The sequence below is a fragment of the Eulemur rufifrons genome, chromosome 29 (assembly GCF_041146395.1).
Source record: "Eulemur rufifrons isolate Redbay chromosome 29, OSU_ERuf_1, whole genome shotgun sequence".
Taxonomy (NCBI): Eukaryota; Metazoa; Chordata; class Mammalia; order Primates; family Lemuridae; genus Eulemur; species Eulemur rufifrons.
Genome location: NC_091011.1, coordinates 23,310,597 through 23,330,355, shown reverse-complemented (window position 1 = coordinate 23,330,355; position 19,759 = coordinate 23,310,597). Strand labels below are relative to the sequence as shown.

At 50.5% G+C, this 19,759-nt stretch overlaps 1 protein-coding gene across 4 annotated transcripts in view; it reads right to left on the bottom strand.

Moving 5' to 3' along the window:
* Positions 1 to 503: 503 nt before the first annotated feature.
* The window catches only part of NOD1 (nucleotide binding oligomerization domain containing 1), a 45,773-nt gene continuing 26,517 nt past the window's right edge, over positions 504 to 19,759 (bottom strand). For 3 of the 4 annotated variants that reach the window (XM_069461507.1, XM_069461506.1, XM_069461509.1), the window contains 8 exons: positions 18,226 to 18,309; positions 16,916 to 16,999; positions 16,065 to 16,148; positions 13,287 to 13,370; positions 12,333 to 12,416; positions 9,889 to 9,972; positions 5,914 to 5,997; positions 504 to 3,242 (listed from right to left, as the gene is read on the bottom strand). In XM_069461507.1, coding sequence (XP_069317608.1) covers positions 3,170 to 3,242; positions 5,914 to 5,997; positions 9,889 to 9,972; positions 12,333 to 12,416; positions 13,287 to 13,370; positions 16,065 to 16,148; positions 16,916 to 16,999; positions 18,226 to 18,309 — 661 coding nt within the window. In that variant the 3' untranslated portion in view covers positions 504 to 3,169. The remainder of the gene's footprint in view (positions 3,243 to 5,913; positions 5,998 to 9,888; positions 9,973 to 12,332; positions 12,417 to 13,286; positions 13,371 to 16,064; positions 16,149 to 16,915; positions 17,000 to 18,225; positions 18,310 to 19,759) is intronic. The other variant, XM_069461508.1, reaches the window with a different exon arrangement.

Below are 19,759 nucleotides of genomic sequence, written 5' to 3'. Positions count from 1 at the left end.
TTCAAAGGAGACACTTCTGGCTTCACATCACGTTGGTCTCTAACTTCCACTTGCTTCCAAACTTATTAACCCCTAACATAGGTCGAAAAAGAAAGAAAATTTCACAGCAAGAATCTTTGCCTTGACAATCCCATTCCAAAGACATAACTGTAAAAAATTTTTGAACTGCACAGAAACATGGTCTGTAATAATCACCCACCACCACCACTGCCAGTCTGGAAACTGACTGTCCAACCTGTCTGCAACATAATTGGGCAAACCTCAAATTTACAGAATACAAAGACTATGTAACATGAGAAAATGTTTGATTAAAAAACTGCCAACCTATGCTGTGATTGTAACTATGTAAAACAATGTCTCAAAGTAGGCAAAGCACAGATGACATATAAAAATAAAATAGCTATGTTAGTATTGTATTATAAGCATTTTTTAAATTTTTCCCTTTAACATTGTGACATTACTTTTATAGTAACAATAAATGTACTATATGATAGAGAAAAAAATCAAGGGCAAAAATTTCAGATCTTTTAATATTTGTTAATGGGTCCAAAAAAGCACCCAACTCGTCGTGGGGAAAAGCAGGAACTTGTTAGCATCCTTGCCTTATTTCATAATTTACGATAGTTTTCAAGCATTTGGATCTCAGATCACGGAGGCCGTCCCAGTGCCCAACGTCTCTCCCAGTGTCCCGCTGGTCCTGGGCGCAGTTCATTCCCGCTCAGGCTGAGGCAGCCGTGCCGGGCCAGCCCCTGAGCCCGCAGCTCTGCCACAAGCCGAGTTCTCGCCCATCCGTGTGGTAACGTGAGTCTCGGCCTCCTCACACGCCAAGGTCCACTTGCATTAAAACTTTTCTCCGTGGACCTGGGTTTGTGGTCATGTTTTTGCCTTTCAGCTCCAGAGCCAGGTTTTTGTCTGTAAGTGAGCAACTGGTTGCTGGAAACAGACTTGTGGCCACACCTGGAAGTGGACCAAAGCGTCAGCGGGCCAGACGCTCCTTCCCAGTTCAGGAGCTGCAAGCAAACAGGCTCCCCAAGGCTCGCAGCCTGGCTCCGTTCGTTCTTGTGCAATGAAGACACGGGCGCCCACCTGTGTGCACTAAGTTGGCACTCACACGGCGGCGCTCTTTGGTAACAATGACAAAGCTAGGATATTACAGGAAGCCTGATGTCGAATATTTTGGGGTTTTACTTTGAGAATTTCCACTCCCGTATTTGGCCTTGCTGGAAAGGTCCCTAAGCCTAAGAGAAGTGAACAACCCTGGAGTTCCTCGGTGAGCAGCAATGAGAAACGCTGGGTTTGTAAAACTAGCGCATACTGAGCAGGGACCCTGTGCCGGACCCTGTGCCAACTATGTTCCATAACTTCTCATTTAATCCTCCAAATACCTCGTGACTCAGAGCTCTCAGATTCCCACTTTTCAAGGAGGAAATCAAGAACTGACCGTCTCTGACTGGCCCAAATCCTTGCAGCTAGGAACTGGCAGCCCAGACTCCACTGGGCTAATCCCATGTGGCCTCGCAGTGACTTTACATGGCATTTTTAATAAGTCTCAGATCAGCACAGACGTGACATACATGCACAGATATGAAATACGGGGGCTGTGGTTTCTTTCCCCAAATCAGCCTAGACGTGCTGTAGACTCTGAGAACTCAGAGGTACTGTCGGAGGCCTAGGACACCTTCCGCTGTCACGCGCTGCCCCGTCAGCCCGGTGCTGCCTGTCACAGGCCGCCGGGGCCCTCCGGCCGCAGTGAGCAGCACGGAGGGAGCGGACATCCAACCCGGCCTGCAGGACCTACCACAGCACAGGGGTGAGGGCCTGAAATTCGGCCCACTTGGCCCGTCCTGGCCCCTGAGCCCACCTGTGTGGATTCAGAGGCCAGACGGGGAGGCCCAGATGCTGCCTCGGCCTTTCTTGTCCCGTGGGAGACAGACAGGCCTGCGAAGGGTCAAACTGATGGCGCTGCGGGCACTTGCTCAGGCCTCCTCACAGCACACCGCCCCAGAGCCCCCCAGCGCGGTGCGCCAGGACGGGGATCAGGAACAGTGTGCTCACCGGGCCGAGCCCCTTCAAAGCATCCCAGACTCAGCCCGTCAGAAACAGTGTTTTCGATATTTATTAACAAATGAGTTGGTGAGAGGACAAGTTACCTGGTGATATCACACCCCACCCCGCCCCGCCCAGCATCCATGGCGCCCACCGTGGTGGCGGGGGTCTGACCCCAGCCAACTCCCCGAGTCCTGGCTCCTGGTCAGCCACCCTCCGACTGCTCGGGGGCAGGAAGAGACTTCCCTTTCTCAAAAGCAAGGGAGATACTATGGCACCAGTTTTTGAAGATAAAAAAAGTTTTTTTAAAAAGAGGCAAAGGAGAGAACAGCTTCCATTTGGATGCTGGAGCCACAGCGGCACGCCGTGCCTTGTTCCCCCAGGCGGCAGGTACTGACTGCTCCTCCTGAGGCAGGGTCCCCATGGTGTCCCGCCCTCCAGAAGAGATCAGCTACGTAGAGCCCACAGTGGAACCTCGGCATTGTGACGGCGTCGCCCTTTCTCTCAGACCAGCCAAGAGGGCCCCCTGACCCCGGTCAGCAGATGGTGAGACTGCAGGACCAGGATAAAAAGCCTGTGACGAGTCCTTTTCTTGACACCACCTCCCCACGCTGTGCACCCCTCAGGATCCACAGCTGTGACGTGGGGCCGATACGCTACGTGGGCAGGCGCTGGGGAGGAAGAGGATGGCTCACGTGTGACATTCATGTCCAAGTGCCTTGTTCCAAGAAGCCTGGCACCAACTTTGCACCAGGTCTTCAACTCTTCGATGAAAACAGCAGTGACAAACTCACTCCTGCGGGTCTTAGGACAGGCGTTTGCGTGAGCGGAGGCTGGCCTCCTCTGTCCTCAAAGTCTTCTGCCCCTCACTTCGGATAAAAGTAATTCTGGGTATGCAACGAAGTCTCTCCATGGTGTATTTACAGCAACCACAACAGCTCTCGCTCCTTCTCTGCAAAATCTCGACAGCTGCTGAGGGAGTTGGCCAGTCAGAGCGTCTGCACAGGAGGTTGACAGTCCCCCCTCGGCAGGCCCTCGGGGAGATCCGACAGGAGGTGGCTGCACACAGACTTGCTGCTAAGGACCTCACCGGCGAAGACCCCAAGCACAGGAAAGCAGCCTCTCAGAAACACACAAGCCGCTTATCATCTTCAAAGACTTTGGCCTCCTCTGGCTTTATCAAGTTTCCATTTAGGCTGTTGAAAAGGAGGAAAACAAAGAGCACAAGGATGTCAGGGACTGTTGTCTATCCCTTCCCAAGCCACGATCATCACACACGTGCACAGCCCACAACCCTGACACTGAGGAACACACCTGATTCAAACAGTTCATATGAATATTCATCCTCTCCAGCCACCATCGCTCTATTCACCGGGTCTCACTAAGGTCACCAACAGCCTCCATAAGCCTGAATTTAATGACATTTTTCAGGTCTTGTCTTGATCCCCACAGGCATGTGGCTGTCCTGACATGTCCCTCCTTGAAGCACGACCTTCCCCTGGCTTGGCCACGTGCTCTCTGCTTTTTCTCCTGTTTTGGGCACCCCGCCTTGCGTTCCTTCTCCACATGCACCTCCACGGGAGCGCTAACCTCGGATTCCCTCCGGGTTTGGGACAGGCCCTTTCCCCCACGTGATCTCGTCGACACCACGGCCTTGTTCGTGTCAGTGGAGCCAGTCACCTCCTTGGCATCTCCACTTGGATGTCCCCCTGGCACCTCAAAAGTGCCCACAGCTCCCCAGGGTTCCCTGGCTCAGTGAATGGTACCACTGTCATCCAGCTGAGCAAGTCAGTGGCCTGGGGTCAACACCTCTCATCTCTGTCTTTGAAGGCAGAACTCACCAAGGGACTTCAGACTTCAAGTTCTTTTCAGGCAGGAATGAGGTAGAAATAAATGTCCATACAGACAATGAGTCCAAGGACACAGGTTCATTTCGGCTCCAAGCAGAGCTGCTCCCTAATCCTGGCTCCCCTGCAGGCTCGATCCCAGCCCTGCAGCCTGGTATGGCAGGCCCTGGACAGGGCCAACAAGGCCAGTGCCTTCCCAGAGCCCAGTCCCATGACGTCATGCACAAAGGAACATGCTCTGGCAGCTCCCAGAACAAGTCAGGAACTGAAGTGGACAACCTCCAGTCCAGCACCCGAGCCACCTGTCCTGCCTCTCTGCTTCTCCCCTCCACCCTGAAGCAGGTGTTTACACAGCCTCTGGATAGCCTGCCTTGAAGCAAAAGACTCCTGGTCCTGCTAAAATATTTCCTTGTGTAGAAACAGTGGCCTGAAAGGGAGGAAGTGCGTTCTTCCAAGCCCGAGGGACTAAAGCAGCTGCAGATCTCTACATGGTCCTAACGGGCTGTGGAGAAAAGTCCTGCCCCTTTCACGCCTCCCAGGCTGCAGAGCAGGCAGCCTTTGGGCACCCAGGCCACTGTGTGGGTGTCACCTGTTTGGATCTCGGCTCTATTCCCTATGAAAGCGTTTTATAAAAAAAACTTTTTGACCGCAACCCCAAATAAGAATTACATTTTACGCTGTGAACCATCATCTAGGCACATACACACACACCCACATGCAAGTCTGCACTAAGATTAATGAAATAACACTTCTCCCTGCCGTGCACGTTGCATCCTGGTATTCTGCCCTTTTCAATGTCATTTTTAAATAACACTGCTTGCAACCCACCAAACTGACTCTGTGATCCTCGAATGAGTTCCAAAGCAAAGTTTAAAAACACCGTTCAAGCTGCTTGATACAGCCAAGAAGCTATCTCTCACTGTTTTTGGTGTTTTTTTTTTTGTTTGTTTGTTTTGTTTTTTTTTTTTTTGACTGTGAAATTCTCCCCAGTTAGGAAGGGACAAAGTAGTTAATGAGTGACGACCCCCTGAGCTGAGGTTTGGGTTCATGGTGAGGCTGCTCCCTGGATCTCAGAGGAGCCTCAGCAGCTCCTGAACCCCTGTGGTCCGTGTCCCCAACAGAAAGCCGGCTCCGCCCCAGCAGCGTCCACGTGGGCTGAGCCTCACACTGGGAGGGGCTGTCTCGGGCCCTGAGGGGAGAACACGTTTCCAGAGCACTCAGGGGTCTGGGTTCAGGTGCGCGGGGCTCTGGTCTCAGCCCGGGTCGGCCAGCACTTCTAAGCCGCCAGGGCCCTTCTGTGGCGTTACCCGCCACACCCCAGCCCCTAACGCGGTGCACAGCGTGGTGACTGTGGTCACTATGGGAACACGCTCCAGGTCCCTCGCTCAGCATGCACCCAGTCCCCTCACCCAGACAGTTACATTATTAAGGGGGCTGCTGAGGGGGCGGGGGGTCAAGAAAGAAGCGAGAAAGGGCTCAGTGTCACAGGAGCACAAACGCCGTGGTTTTCTCCGTTAGTGTGAGAAGTTCCCAAAGCGGAAAAAAGAAGTAGAGAAAAGAGCATAAACAGCTCAAATGCCGCCTGGAAGTGTCTCCTGAATCCCAGGAAGCCGGACCAGGGGAGAATGAGCTCCGAACCCCTGACCGGCACCCCCAGCTCTCAGTCGCCTGAGTCCGGGGCGATCTGCTCAGGGTAGGAAACCCTGCACGGGCTGTTCGCCCTCCGCAACCCCCAACCGTCAACAAGGACGAGGCTGGGGTAGGAGCACACAGACCCTGGGGTTGGGTGGTCTGGGCCGAACTGTCGCTTCCCCTTTTATGGTGCCCTCAGGCAAATTTGACTTCACTGGTCTGGGCCTCAGTTTGTACGTCTGTAAAATGGAGATAGCACCACTACTCTACAGGCTTGTTGGAGGAAGAAATGGAAACTGCCCTGCATTCTGGCTGCCGCAGACCCAGGGTGCAGAGCAGAGTCCTGTCGCTGTTACTACTGTACTCGGCGGCGGAGGGCGGGTCTCACCAAATCTCCATGATGCCAGTGTTACTCTGCAACGCATCCGCCAGCTGGGCGAGCCCCTTGGCCGTGATCTGATTCTGGATAAGCCTGAAATAAGAGCACACCCACGTCACATACGTACTACTGGACCAAATCTGCCCTTTGTTAGGCAGTTGGGAGGGTACGGTGGGAGAGGAGGCAGGGTGGTCGTGGGAAAACTGAATCCTGTGACTTTTCATCTGGCTCAACGTGTCTGGATCAGAGTCACCAGATAAAGGACAGTTTTAAACATTTTTAAATTTTTGTATATTTTTATAGTGAGCATAATATATCTGTATATTCACATGAAGACAGTGTAATAACATGAACAGGTATTATGTGTGTTTGACATTTCTCATTGCAGAGGTTCCCAATCAAACATGTTTGGAGATCACCAGTCTGATCAACAAATGCAAAGAAATACATCAGCAGGGGAACAGGCAGGCTGACGTCTCTCTTCCAGGTAGATGGGGAAAGTCAAGGCCGTCTTTAAAATTAAGTAGCTACCAACTGATCCTTCTGTTCTTTGGGGGACTCAAAAGCCTCTAAGATGGTATCATGTCCTCTCCAACACCCAAGGGGGAGAGAAGAGAAACGGTTCTCTTGCTGCCATGAAACAGTTCTCATGGGTCTCAGTGGAGAAGCATCGATAACGGGGCCCCTACGAGTGTACCCCATTATGCTGGGTAGCAACGATGCAAATGAAGCGAAGGTTTCAGAGACAGCTGGGAAGGTGGACGTTCCTCTAACGCCCTCCTGGGCAGCTACGCTTCTGACCCAACCAGGAAACAAACACTGCAAGAGGCCATGGTGCATCCACATGTCACCACAGGCTCACTCCCCACTCTGGCTGTGTGTAGAATACGCTACTGCTAAACCTGACCCGTAGCATTCTTGGGCACTGACCCAAGAAGGAAGCCCTACCTATGCTATGGTGATTGATAAGCTTATAGAAAATCAGCAGGAAGGGGCCTGCCCCCTGGAGAGGCAGTACCCTTAGTGGGTAGGGGCTCCTCTCACAACCCCTAGTCCCCACTTTTCAACTACAGAACCTTCAAGAAATGAACTTGTCTGTGCCTCAATTGTCTCATCTGTAAAACGGGAATAACTATCAGAGTGCCCCTACACTGGGCGTGTGAGGTTTCAACAGGAGGATGTATACTGGGCACAGTACCCCACAGAAGGGAGCTCTTGTCACCGTTACTGCCCAAGCATACAGGACCACTGGTGGCTGGGCTGCAGCCAGGATCCAGTGCTCCCAGCCACAGCCTGCAAAGGTCAGGATCCCTGGGCTCAGTGGCAGAAGTGAGGACCTTCCAACGAGCATGACTACAAGTGTAACTGGGCATTTTTGTGAAAGGAACAAAATAGAACCTGGAAGTGAACACCGGAGTTTTGCATTCAGTTAGACTGCTGCTTTCTAGTCACCACCTTCACGGTGGCTGCCACTGCCACCACCCACATCTTCTTAAGGGCAGAGCAGGCTGCCTCCAACCAAGCCTTGGCAAGAGGCCAGGAAAGAGAAGAGCACCTGATGTTGCTAAAAAGCCTGGCAGTGTCAGGCACATTTGCCCACGGGGCTACCTCCACCAGGGCCAGCGCAGGCTGTGCGTGCACAAGGCAGCCGTGTCTCTCTCTAGCCCCTGCGACCTCTGCTCTCCCTGGAGGGGCTGGCCTGGCACCTAGGGAAGGACATAAAAGAAGTCTGCAGGCTAAAAAGCAAAGAAAAACAGATGTAATGTAAAAGTAGCACAGTCTGGATTTTGATTTTTTTTTTTTTTAACAGAAATTGACAAGGTGATCCTGAACTCGTAGGAAATGCCAGGGACCCAGAATGGCCAAAACAATCTTGAGAAAGAAGAACAAAGCTGGAGGACTCAGACTTCCTGATTTCAAAACTTCCTACAAAGCTCTGGCAATTAAGACAGTGTGGTCCTGGCATAAGGACAGACTTACAGATCAATGGACTAGAATAGAGAATCCAGAAATAAACCCACACACTTATGGTCAATTGATTTTTGACAAGGGTGCTAATGCCATTCAATAGGGAAAGATAGTCTTTCCAACACGTGGGGCTGGGCAGCTGGGTGTCCACGTGCACAGGCATGAGGTCAGACTCCTGCTTTAGGCTGGCTACAAAAATTAACTCGGAATGGATTGTAGACCTAGATGTGAGAGCAAAGCTATAAAAGTTAGAAAACTTAGGTGTAAATCTTTGTGACCTTGGATTAGGCAATGATTTCTTAGATAAGACACCTAAAGCACAAGCAACCAAAGAAAAACACAGGCACATTGGACTTCATCAAAATTTTAAAACTTTTGTGCTTCAAAGATCATCATCAAGAAAAAGAAAAACCCCACGGAAAGAGAGAAAATATCTGCAAGTCTTGTATCTAGCACCCAGGATATATAAAGAACTCCTACAACCCAGTAAAAAAATGACAAATAACCCAATTTTAAAATGGGCAAAGGCTGAGTGCAGAGGCCTCATACCTGTAATCCCAGCACTATGGGAGACCTTGGGGGGAGGATCACTTGAGGCCAGGAGCTGAGACCAGCCTGAGTAAGAGCAAGAACAAGAACAAGAGCAAGAGCAAGGACCTGTCTTTACAAAAACTAGAAAAACTAGCTGGGTGTGGTGGTGTGCGCCTGTAGTCCCAGGTACTCAAGAGGCTGAGGCAGGGGGATTGCTTGAGCCCAGGAGTTTGAGGCTGCTGTGAGCTGTGACGATGACACTGCACTCCAGCCTGAGTGACAGAGCAAGACCCTGTCTCAAAAAAAGAAAATAAAAGGCAAAGGATATGGAGACATTTCTCTAAAAAACATACACAGATGGTCAGTAGGCACATAAAAAGACGCTGAACATTGTTAGTCATCAGGAAAATGCAAATCAAAACCACAATGTGATGTTACTTCACGCCCATTAGTATGGCTAGATTCAAAAAGATGGACAGTAACAAGTGTTGGTGAGGATAGGGAGAAATTAGAACCCACATACATGGTTGGTGAGAATGCAAATAGTGCCACCACTTTGGAAAACAGTTTGGTGGTTCCTCAAAAACTTAAACAGAGTTGCCATATGACCCAGCAATCCTATTCCTAAGTATATACCCAAGAGAAATGAACACATGTTCACACAAAAACATGTATGTGAGTGTTCACAGTAGCATTATTCATAACAGTCAAAAAATAGAGGCCAGGCGCAGTGGCTCACGCCTGTAATCCTAGCACTATGGGAGGCCGATAAGGGGAGGATCGCTTGAGCCCAGGAGTTAGAGATCAGCCTGAGCAAGAGTGAGACCCTGTCTCTGCTAAAAATAGAAAAAATTAGCCAGGCGTGGTGGTTTATGCCTGTATTCCCAGCTACTCGGGAGGTTGAGACAGGAGGATCGTTTGAGCCCAGAAGTTTGAGGTTGCTGTGAGCTAGGCTGACGCAACGGCACTCTAGCCCGGGCAACAGAGCAAGACTCTGTCTCAAAGAAACAACAAAAAAAAGTAGAAAGGACCCAAATGTCTATCAACTGATGAATAAACAAAGGGTTAACTATCCACACAATGGATTACCATTTAGCCATAAAAAAAGCCATGAAGTACTGATACATGCTACAATGCAGATGAACCTTAAAAGCTGTTAGTGAAAGAACACAGACAGAAGATCACACGTTGTATGATTCTATTTATATGAAATGCCCAGAGTAGGCAAATCCATAGAGACAGCGAGCAGCTTAGTGGTTGCCAGGTGCTATGCGAGGAGAAGGATGGGGAGTGACTCCTCAACGCTTACAGGGGTTTGGGGGGGGCGGGGGGGGAAGGGGGGGCAGTGAAAGTGTTCTAGAATTAAATGGTAGTTGCACAACCTTGTGAATACGCTAAAATTACACACTTTAAAACGGTGGATTTTATGATATGTAAATTTTATCTCAAAAAATATTTTTGAAAAGCGGCACAGTCTGAAATTACCATAAATGTTTCAACGTCTGGTTGACTTTCAACATTTCTGCCATACTCTCTGCCACTTCATCGTTGAGTTCATTTTTGGTCAGCCTAGGGAAAAAAAGAGGGAGCGTTTGCTCAGGAGAGCCTACTTGGCAGATACTGTTCATGAGTTCACAGGAGCGGGTCCCAGCCAGGGCTGCCAGCTCTGCAGCTGGTCCCTTGCTGCGAGCCCAGCCAAGCCCAGCCTCCCGCCCCCACAGAAGATAAATGCTGATCCATTTCCAGTGCAAATCCTGCACCCCAGCTCCTACTTCTTAGCCCCGCTGCCTGCAGAGGAGCCCACTCTCCCGCCCCACCTTTGCTGAGCCTCCGATTTCACGGAAGCTGGGGGCCCACAGAAAACTAGGGGCTGATGCCTGCTTCTCAGGGCTCCTCTGGTCCCCAGGTCCCTTGAACACCACTGGCAGCGTGTTGTGCGAATCAGCGTGAAGACCTGGAACAGCCGCCAGCTGCATGTTAAAATGTGTTCAGCGTTTTGCTCTAGGGCTTTTTGTGAAGAACTCAAGTCAAGTTACTGCAAGTTCAGGAAGTTTCTCAATTGTTCTTAAAACCAGAGTGGCCTATATAAAGCCCTGAAACTCGTCGGCATACATAGGGTTGGGACTTCTTGTGCCAGCAGATGAAAGAAAGAATCATTAGGAAGAAGAATGGAACAGAAAGAACATTTTTAAAAATCATTCCTTGGAGGTCAAATTTCTTTTTCTTTTTTTGTATTTTAGACCATTAGACTTCTAGAAATTTAGCCTGCAGTGTGTAAAGATGTAATGTACACACTAGGATTTATACATTGCAACATACACCGGGGGTATTATCTGTCATAATGTAAAATGTGAACAAATTTAAGTATCAATGGAAAGTGATGAAACCAATTGTGACTTTCCGTTCTAGGGGACGCCGTGCAGCCCTCAGAGAGAATGAGGCAGGAAAAGAAAGAGGAAGAAGGGCACAGCCTTGAGGAGCCCTCCGGGTTTGTTTCACTCACAAGCGGGGTGACCTGGGGCACGGGGTTTAACTTCCTTGGGTCTGAGTTTTCTCATCGGTGAGTGTGCAGGGTAATAGCACAGATCTTGCATGGTGCTTGTGAGATTAAGTGAGCTGATACATTTGTAAAGGCTGAGAATGCCACATGGCCTGCAGTCCGCACTCAAGAAGTTCCAGGTGTTGGCATTGTTAAACTATCCACGCAGAGCAGCGGTTCTCAACCGGGGTGATCTCCCTCTCCACGGGGCACTCCGCCAAGTCTGGAGACATTTTTGATCGTCACGGGTGGGGGTGGAGGCCAGGGATGATGCTGAACATCCCAGGATGCACAGGACAGCCCCTCACAGCACAGAAGCCTTTGGATCAAAATGTCAACAGTGTCCAGACTGAGAAACCCTGACGTAAAGGGACATGTAAAATATGTATGATGTGTGGTTGAGAAATATTTTAAGGCGCTTGCTAACTGCTGTCCTGTTTTGTATATATTTGCATATACATAGAACAGAAAGCTAGAAGGAAAAGGTTATTTTAGAAAACATAAAAGAGGAACTTTTACTTCCTACTTTTTAGACATGTGACTTATAGTTTTTCAAAAAAGCATGTAGTTTCACAAAATGTTGAAGACTTTTTGAGGGGAAAGAATTAAAAACGCCGGTCAGTGGGTCTGGTATCAGAATTCTCATAAAGATGACATTTGCATGATTTTCAGTACCTAATTTAGCAAAATCAAATGACCACTGAGCTATGAGCAGAGGATACGGAAGGGTGTAACACAGCTCCCTCACCTGCAAGGAAGTTATGATACAGGTGAGTAAATAAAATGCAAATAAAGAAAAATAAAAGATTGAATGATAAAGAAAAATGAACACCAACAGAAAACACCCTCAGAAGGCAACATCTTATTAATAAGGGCCCTGGAGCGCAGAGAGGGAGCGAGGACTGTGGGCTTCTGGTGACAGGTGACAGGCGAGCTGGATGGAGCAAGAAGGCTAAATCCTGAGGTGGAGACCTGGGGAAGGAGGAGGCTGGGGGGTGGGGGGGGGGTGGGAGGCAGTGGAAGAGGAGGAAGGGAGAAAATTTTGAGCCCAGCACAGGAGAGCTGGCCTCGCCAAGCATCCGTGAGGGTGTTCTGAGGACACGCCTGACAGTCTGCGTGGCCAGCCTCTGGGTCTCCTGGGTCCTAGGGCAGCAAAGAAGTCTAACACCTCAAACCTGTGCTCCCGGGGCCCACTTCCCCCTCCTGTACCTGTTTGTGCTTCTGGAAATAGCTATTTTCTTCTCTAGGAGGAATTAAATTATCAACCCAATTTTGAAAGGCCTAGAGTCATGCCAGCCGAGAGGGACCTTTCCAGTGAAGACGCCAGGCTGTGTGAAGCCCCTACAGTAATTCCTGAGGCCCAACCCTTCAGGATGGCCCCGGGCGTTACCAGAATATCTTCAGACACGCGTTCTGCTGCAGGGCCCTCGCCAGGCTCTTTCCTCCTTCTGTGGTGATGCCGTTGAATGCAAGACTGGGAAGGAAAACGCTTGGGTGAATTATTAGAGACACGTCTACATTCGATCTTGGCTTCATTCAGCCTGGATGCGGCACCTGCTCGGGCCGACTCTAGGCGGGAGACATCTGCTCGGGCGTTGTTGCTCCAGAGCTGGGAGCATGAGGACAGGTGCAAGGCCACTCAAAGACAGGCCGGACAGGAAACAGGACATCGGCAGGGCCTGCTCACAGGGCAGTGGACTGGGCTCAGGGCCTCGGGTTTTTATGTCCACACTGGAGGCTGAGGAGCCCTGGTGGGCTCTGCCTCAGAGGTCTGGCATTTTCTGGTGCCCCATCAGCAAGACCCCATCAGATGCCCCAGTATCTTGGACTCTCTTTCAGTAGCAGGAAGGCCAGCAGCAGAGCCTTGGAGATACCAAGGCCGCGGGATTTGGCCAGAGCCCTAACAAAGGGCTGGGAAGGCACATCTCTGTTTACAGAGAGGGACAGTCCCCTCTGCTCCAGCACTGTCCTGAGAATGAGGAAGTGGCAGGAATCTGCTGCCCAGCGTCCCGTTAAGCTTCATCTGGACTTAGGAATTGCTTCCCCAGCCTCCAAGGGGCATGTGGAGATGACTGGGGGCTGGAAATGTCCTGTGTCTCGATCTGGGTGGGGGTCACACTGGTGTGCACATACGCAACAGTCACTTTAGAATACTGTACTTCACTGTATGCTTGTGCGTCAATAAAACACTTTTTAAAAAGAAAGAAAAATCACGCACACAAGTCCCTCCCCTTTTAGGAAAGCCAATCACCCCGTCCCCTCAGCTCCTCCCTGTCATCCCTGGAGGAGCGCGGAGTGACCAGGTCCGCCCTGGAGACAGCGGGCCCCGGAAGGCGGCGGTTACCTCAGGTTGGTCAGGCTGGGGTGGTTCCTCAGGGCCTCTGCGAAGGCCTTTGCTCCTTCGTCCCCGAGTTGATTGCCCCACATCCTGAGGGCGGAGGCAAGACAGTGAAAGTCAGCTCCCCCCGACAGCCAGCTCACCCCTTGGTCCCTGCTGGTGGCCGCCTCCTGATTCATGCTCAGCAGGCAGATTTTCTGCTCAGTCCCTGGAGCTGTCGCCTAGAGACTAACTCCCACACTGGCCCATCACTTGGCTGCTCTGGATTTCGGATTCAGAGGGCAACGTAAGGAGAAAGAGCAGAGAAAGCCTGTGAACAGAAGGCACGAGCGAGGTGCACAACTGGAGACCAAGCCTCACGCCGCGCTGTGGGAGAGCTGTCAGCCTGAGGGCCTGGCCCGTGGCCGTCTCAGAGAGACACCACCTGAGGGTCTCCTGCAGAACACAGGGGTCTGCAGCATCCTGAAAGGAAGACCAGGTGCAGGTGCTGGACTCCCAGCGTCTGTGCACCTCCGGGCAGGGGCAGAGACATTCCTGAAGACACAGTCTTCCGTGAAGCAAAGATCAGGAAGCACATTCAGAAACCTTATCAGCAATCTTCCTTTTACATAAGACGACGTTACCAAACCAAGCTCTGCAGACCGTTGCAACCTTGGTGGACAGTTGCAATGGCAAAGCTGCATTCTCTCCCCCAGAGCAGAGCATCTGGGAGCATCTGGCTAACGCGGTCTGCATGGTAAGATGGGGGCTCCTATCCTGGCTCTGCCACCTGCTACCTGGGCGAACTTGGGCCAATTACATAACTCCTTGGACCTCAGTCACCTCACCTATAAAATGGGAATAGTAAGGGTATTCCCTCATAGAGCTGTCGTGAGGATTCACTGAGTTAACAGATGCAAAGCATTTAGAACAGTGCCTGGCCTACAAAAGATGTCAGCAACTTCTAATAGAATGAGGGGCACAGTCTACACAGGGCAAAGCCAGCCTGCCTGGCCCTCTCGACAAAACCAGGGCAGCCTCAGCAGCACCCTCAGGTCGAGCAAGCTACCATCTCCCACCCTTCAGGGTATGGCTTGTTGGAACCAGAGTAAGAGTTTTCGGTGTCTTGCTAGGCACTATTCAACTGAATGGCACTAAATGTTTAATGAAGTGGAAAAATGCTCATGAGACTAGTTGAAAAAGGAAGGATAAGATTCTGTACATTTACAGTTTGACTTCTATTATGAAATAGTAGAGAGAGAGAGAGAGGAAGAGAGAAAGTGCAAGAGCTTAATTGACATCAAATGTTAACAATTATTATTTTCTGAGAAGATAATTTTTATTATTTTTCACATCTCCCATAGCTTCCAAAGTTACTTGTGTTTATTTTATGATCCAATAAAAAATTATAATGATATGAAAAGCTTTAAAAAGCCTTGAGAATTAAAACCACAATGAGATACCACCTCACACCCATCGGGATGGCTACTATCAAAAACACAGAAAACAGCGTGTGGCTGAGGACACTTGGTGGAGAAACTGGAACCTTATGTGCTGTTGGTGGGAAGATAACATGGTGCCGCTGCTACGGAAAACAGTACGAGGATTCCTCAAAAATGTAACCATAGAATTACCATTGCATCTAGCCATTCCACTTCTGGGCATACATCCGAAAGGATTGAAAGCAGGGCCTTAAAGATACGTTTGCACACCCAAGTGCACGGCAGCGTTATTCACAACAGCTAAAACATGGAAGCAACCCAGTGTCCATCCACGGATGAACAGATAAGCAAAATGTGGTGTATATACACAGTGGAATACTATTCGGCCTTGAAAAGGTGAGGAATCCTATCACATGCTACAGCATGGATGAACCTTGAGGACATTATGCTAAATGAAATAAGCCAGTCACAAAAAGACAAATATTGAATGCTTCCACTTATATGAGGTAATTAGGATACCCAAAACCACAGAAACAAAAAGTATAATAGAAGAGTAGTTGCCAGGGGCTGCAGGGAGGGCATGTGAGGAGTTATTGTTTAATGGGTACAGAGTTTCAGTTTTGCAAGATGAAAAGAGTTTTAGAGAGGTCAAGGCAGAAGGATCACTTGAGGCCCAGAGCTTGAGACCAGCCTGAGCAAGAGTAAGACCCCATCTCTACTAAAAATAGAAAAAATTAGCTGGGCACAGTGGCATGTGCCTGTAGCCCCAGCTACACAGGAGGCTGAGGCAGGAGGATCGCTTGAGCCCAGGAGTTTGAGGTTGCTGTGAGCTATGATGACGCCACTGCACTCTACCCAGGGTGACAGAGTGAGACTCTGTCTCAAAAAAAAAAAAAAAGGAAAGAAAAGAGTTTTGGAGATGAATGGTGGTGATGGTTACATAATGATATGAACATACTTGATACCACTGAACTATAGAATAAAAAATGATTAAGATGGTAAACTATATGTTATGTACATTTTACCACAAAAAAAAAAAAAAAAAAAGAAAGAAAAGGCATCCAGAGGAGATATGAAGAACATCAGAAACTATATAGGGCTAGAACAGCTCCCTCCATTTGCTGGCAGTGAAAATACTGATTTTTGCATAACTTAAAAGTCTGCACAATCAAAGTCATAGTCAATCCTGGAATCCCATGCAGAAGCCCCTGGGGCGTCAGTGGTGGCCCCGCTCTGCTGTCTCCCCCCAGGAGACCCAGCGGTCCTTCCGGTCCCTCCACTACACTGGCCTGCGAAAGACCAGCGGGAGCCCGCGCAGAGCAGGCTGAATTACACCCACGGACGTGCATCTTCTTCTACTCACCCAATCTCAAAGATTGATTTGCTGTTCTTCACAGCCAGGGCGAGGCACTTCCCTCCTTCGCTCGTTATTTTGTTTTTTCCCAGTCTGTAGAGAGAGTCATGCGCAGTCACAGCTGCGCGGGGACTCCAACACAGGCCGCCCCCTCCCCAGCACGGAGCCCCTCGCAGCTGCTCTTGGGAAGTGTGGTCTTTCTCCCGAGACCCACGAGAGCCGTGCGCTGGGCTGGCTCTCAGGGGGGACCTGAAGCCCTGAGGCCAGTGGGCCAGGGTTCCTCTCCAGGATGTGGCCCACAGTCTTGGCAGGAACTCAGGGCCCCAGGCCCTCCTTGGGGTTCTCTAAGGGACCTCAGGAGCATCACTCGCTTCCATCAGCAGGCCCGGGAGTTCCCGCTTTGACTGCCAATGGACAAGGTGTGTGCTCCCAAGACCAGAAGCTCCACGCTTGGCACCCTGGCACCCTTTGGCAGGGCATTTCCAGGACAGGGCAAAGGATCAAGCTCTTGCTTATAACTAGACGGGAAATTCCCTTAGGGGAAGAAACCTTTTTCTCTAGTATTCCAGAAAGGATGACAGGCCTTTCTTCCAGTCAGTAGTTAATGAAATCAAAATGCCAAGCTATGCCCCTGCCAATGACAAGTGGCCTCTCCAGTGTCCCAGCCTCACCCACGGATCAGAATTCTTCCACGTGGCAGCTCACATTCCACACACAGGTCTCCTTAATTTGCCCAACACGGCCCTGGGGCAAGCAGAAGGCTTTAGGGTGGAAGCTCTATACAGTGACATAGATTCTCTGCACTCAGAAGGGGTGACCAAGAGGAGCGACTAGGGGACCTGCACACCTTCCCCACTTACTTCAGGTGCGTGAGGCCTTTGCATTCATCCAGGATTTTGGAGATGTACCTGGCTCCGACATCAGTGATCTGGTTATTGTATAAACTTTGAGAGAAAGCACAGTCATGAGATTTTATGACTCTAGATGTCATTTCAATAACCCTGATTTTTTTAAGTAAGTATATTCTGTCTTCTGATTTCCAAAGTCTGGGTTGAAAGGAGAACACATGGAGACCACAATCAGGGGCTCTGGGGTCTCACAGCCTGGGTTCAAGACCAGCTCTACCCCCTTCCCTGGCCTTATAGCCTGGGACAAGTTACTTAACCTCCCCGTGCCTCAGTTTCTCCATCTGTAACACAGGAGTAATAATGGTAGCGCCCTTGCAGGGCTGTTATGAGGGTTACATGACACAATGCAAAGCCCTGGCATATAAGTGCTTCATAACCGGCAGGTGAGAGGTATTTATTCAATTACGATTACATTCAGCATCTCGAGGGGGAAGTTTCTCTCTGAATATCGAACCTGCTCAACGTCTACCTTTCAGCCATCTCGCCCCTCAACGCCAACTCGACCACAACGCAGAGACAGGTTGAAAAAGTAACCAAACTGAGTTTCGAGGCCTCCCCAGTCACACAGACCTCCAGAGCTGAGGGAGGCCGGGGATCGCTGGCCTCCGTGTCCTCATCCTGCAGTGGAGGCAGCCGGGGCCCAAAGCGGCTGAGCAGCTGCCGCCGCTCACAGGCCCACGGTGGCCACGCGGCTGGGAGACCAGCCCACAATCCCTCATCTCAAACTCCACAATCCCAAAGGCTCTGAAAACCCAGAGTTTTTCATGATTCTTTTGGCAACAGATACAGAGCTACTTACGGTCTTTACATGCCCCACTTGGTTTGAATATATTTTGGGCCAAAATATTAACATATCTGAAAATGGGGTATTGCCCTGGACCCCAATATACAGCACATACTCTGGATCCCGACTGTGTCTGGCTCAGTGGCTCGGGATGAGGGATTATGGACCCATAACGTAATAGTGAAGACTGATGCATGAACAGTATTCTGACGTTCACTAAATAGTCCCCATCTGTGCTCTCTGCACCCCCAGTAACAGTCGTAACACCACTGGCTTCTATTAGGGTCCCAGTGTTACAAGTGGAGAGGCCGAGGCTCAGCGAGGCAAGGGCAGAACCCAGGACCCTGAGCTCCCGGTCGGGTTCCCTCTCCAGCCCTGGGCCACCCATTCTGTCGTCCGGTCACCCACGTGACTGGCAATTCCTGCTGCTCTGTGGTATTGCTAGGTCCTTGTCCCAGAGTTCTTGAGAAAGACGTACCCCAAATACGTCAGGATTCGGTACTTGGTCAGCTCCTCATACAGCACCTTTACGCCGTCGTCAGTGATCTGGTTTACGCTGAGTCTGAAACAAAATGGCAAAGGTAACTGAATCAGAGCAGCTGCCCCCGAGGGAGCATTAATCCCGCAAGGATCCAGAGGCCCACAGCCCCTGGTGTTTTCCCAGGTACAGGCGCCCCTGTGAGAAGGGCTGTGGCAGCCGACGGCCCCTGATAAGCCTGGCCACGGAGGGGCCGCCAGACTGGCCAGTACAGCCCTCAGCAAGGCTGCGGCGAGGCCCAGGCTCGTCCCAGGCTCACCGCACGGGATACGTGTGAGGCCGACCACCTCTACTACCATATGTGTACGTGTGTGTGTGTGTGTGTGTGTGTGCGCGTGTATGTCCGTGTCCCTACGTGGCTCCTGCTGCACAGCAGGGGTATGGGGTTTGGAAGTGGGAGTAGCTGCATTTAGTGGCTAGAGTGACAAGGGGAGAGGACGCCCTGTCATCTTGCAGGTGGGGCCAAGGATGTTAGGCAGGACAGGCCCCACCAGAACTGTCTCATCCAAACTGCCAACAGCCTCCCCCATCTGGAAACGCATGGGCTAAATGGGGTGGGGGGGGGGCGGCTCCTGTCAGCGGGTGGGAAAGTGCAAATGCAGAAACAGCCAGAAGCCTGAGCACAGAGGCAGAGCTTGGCAAGGCCACTCTCCAAGTCCTCTGTAATGCAGATGTGCCCTGGGAGGCCAGGCTCAGAGGGAGGGGCAGAGAAAGAAGGCCTTCAGGCCTGTGGTCTCTCCTGGACAAAGGCCAGCCACACACTGGGATTTCTCTGGGAAATCCCTACATTAGCAGGATATTTTCATGTAGCCAAAATGCAAAATCTTTTTTTTTTTTTTTTTCACCATCAAGCAATCTCTGTAACCAACTACCCTGATCTTCTCAATCCTCTCCCCCATCATTAGGTGAGGCTGGAGGGTAGAATATGGCACAGGGGTGGGGTGAGGTGATAACCAGGCGTCAGCAAACTTCTTCCGTGAAGTGGCAGAGAGCAAGTGTTTTAGGCTGTGCGGGCCTTATGGCCTCCATCACAGCTACTCAGCTCTGTAGGGTGAAGCAGCCGATAAAGGGCCATGGCTGTGCTCCAATAAAACGTTATTTACAAACACAAGCCATGGGCCAAACTTGGCCCACAAGCTGACTCTGTAATAAGCAAAAGGCTGAACAGGTAAAAGCTTGGTTTTTAGGCCACATCAAAATGAGGTCAGACACTCTGGACCCTCCCCCCTCAGCTTCGCACTGAGGCAGGGGGTGTAATTACAGTGCATGGCCATCCCAGGATGGCAGAGGCAATTAGTCACTCCCAATATCTATGCTTTCTTAGCAATTAAATTCCCATTTTTTAGCTAGGTACACATGATTAAGTCCTGCCAATGAAATCTAAGCAGCAATATCATTGCCAATAGCTCAGAAGTCTTCTTAAAAGAATGGGTGTACCCTTCTTTACCCTTCCTTCTTCCTGGCAGCTAGAATG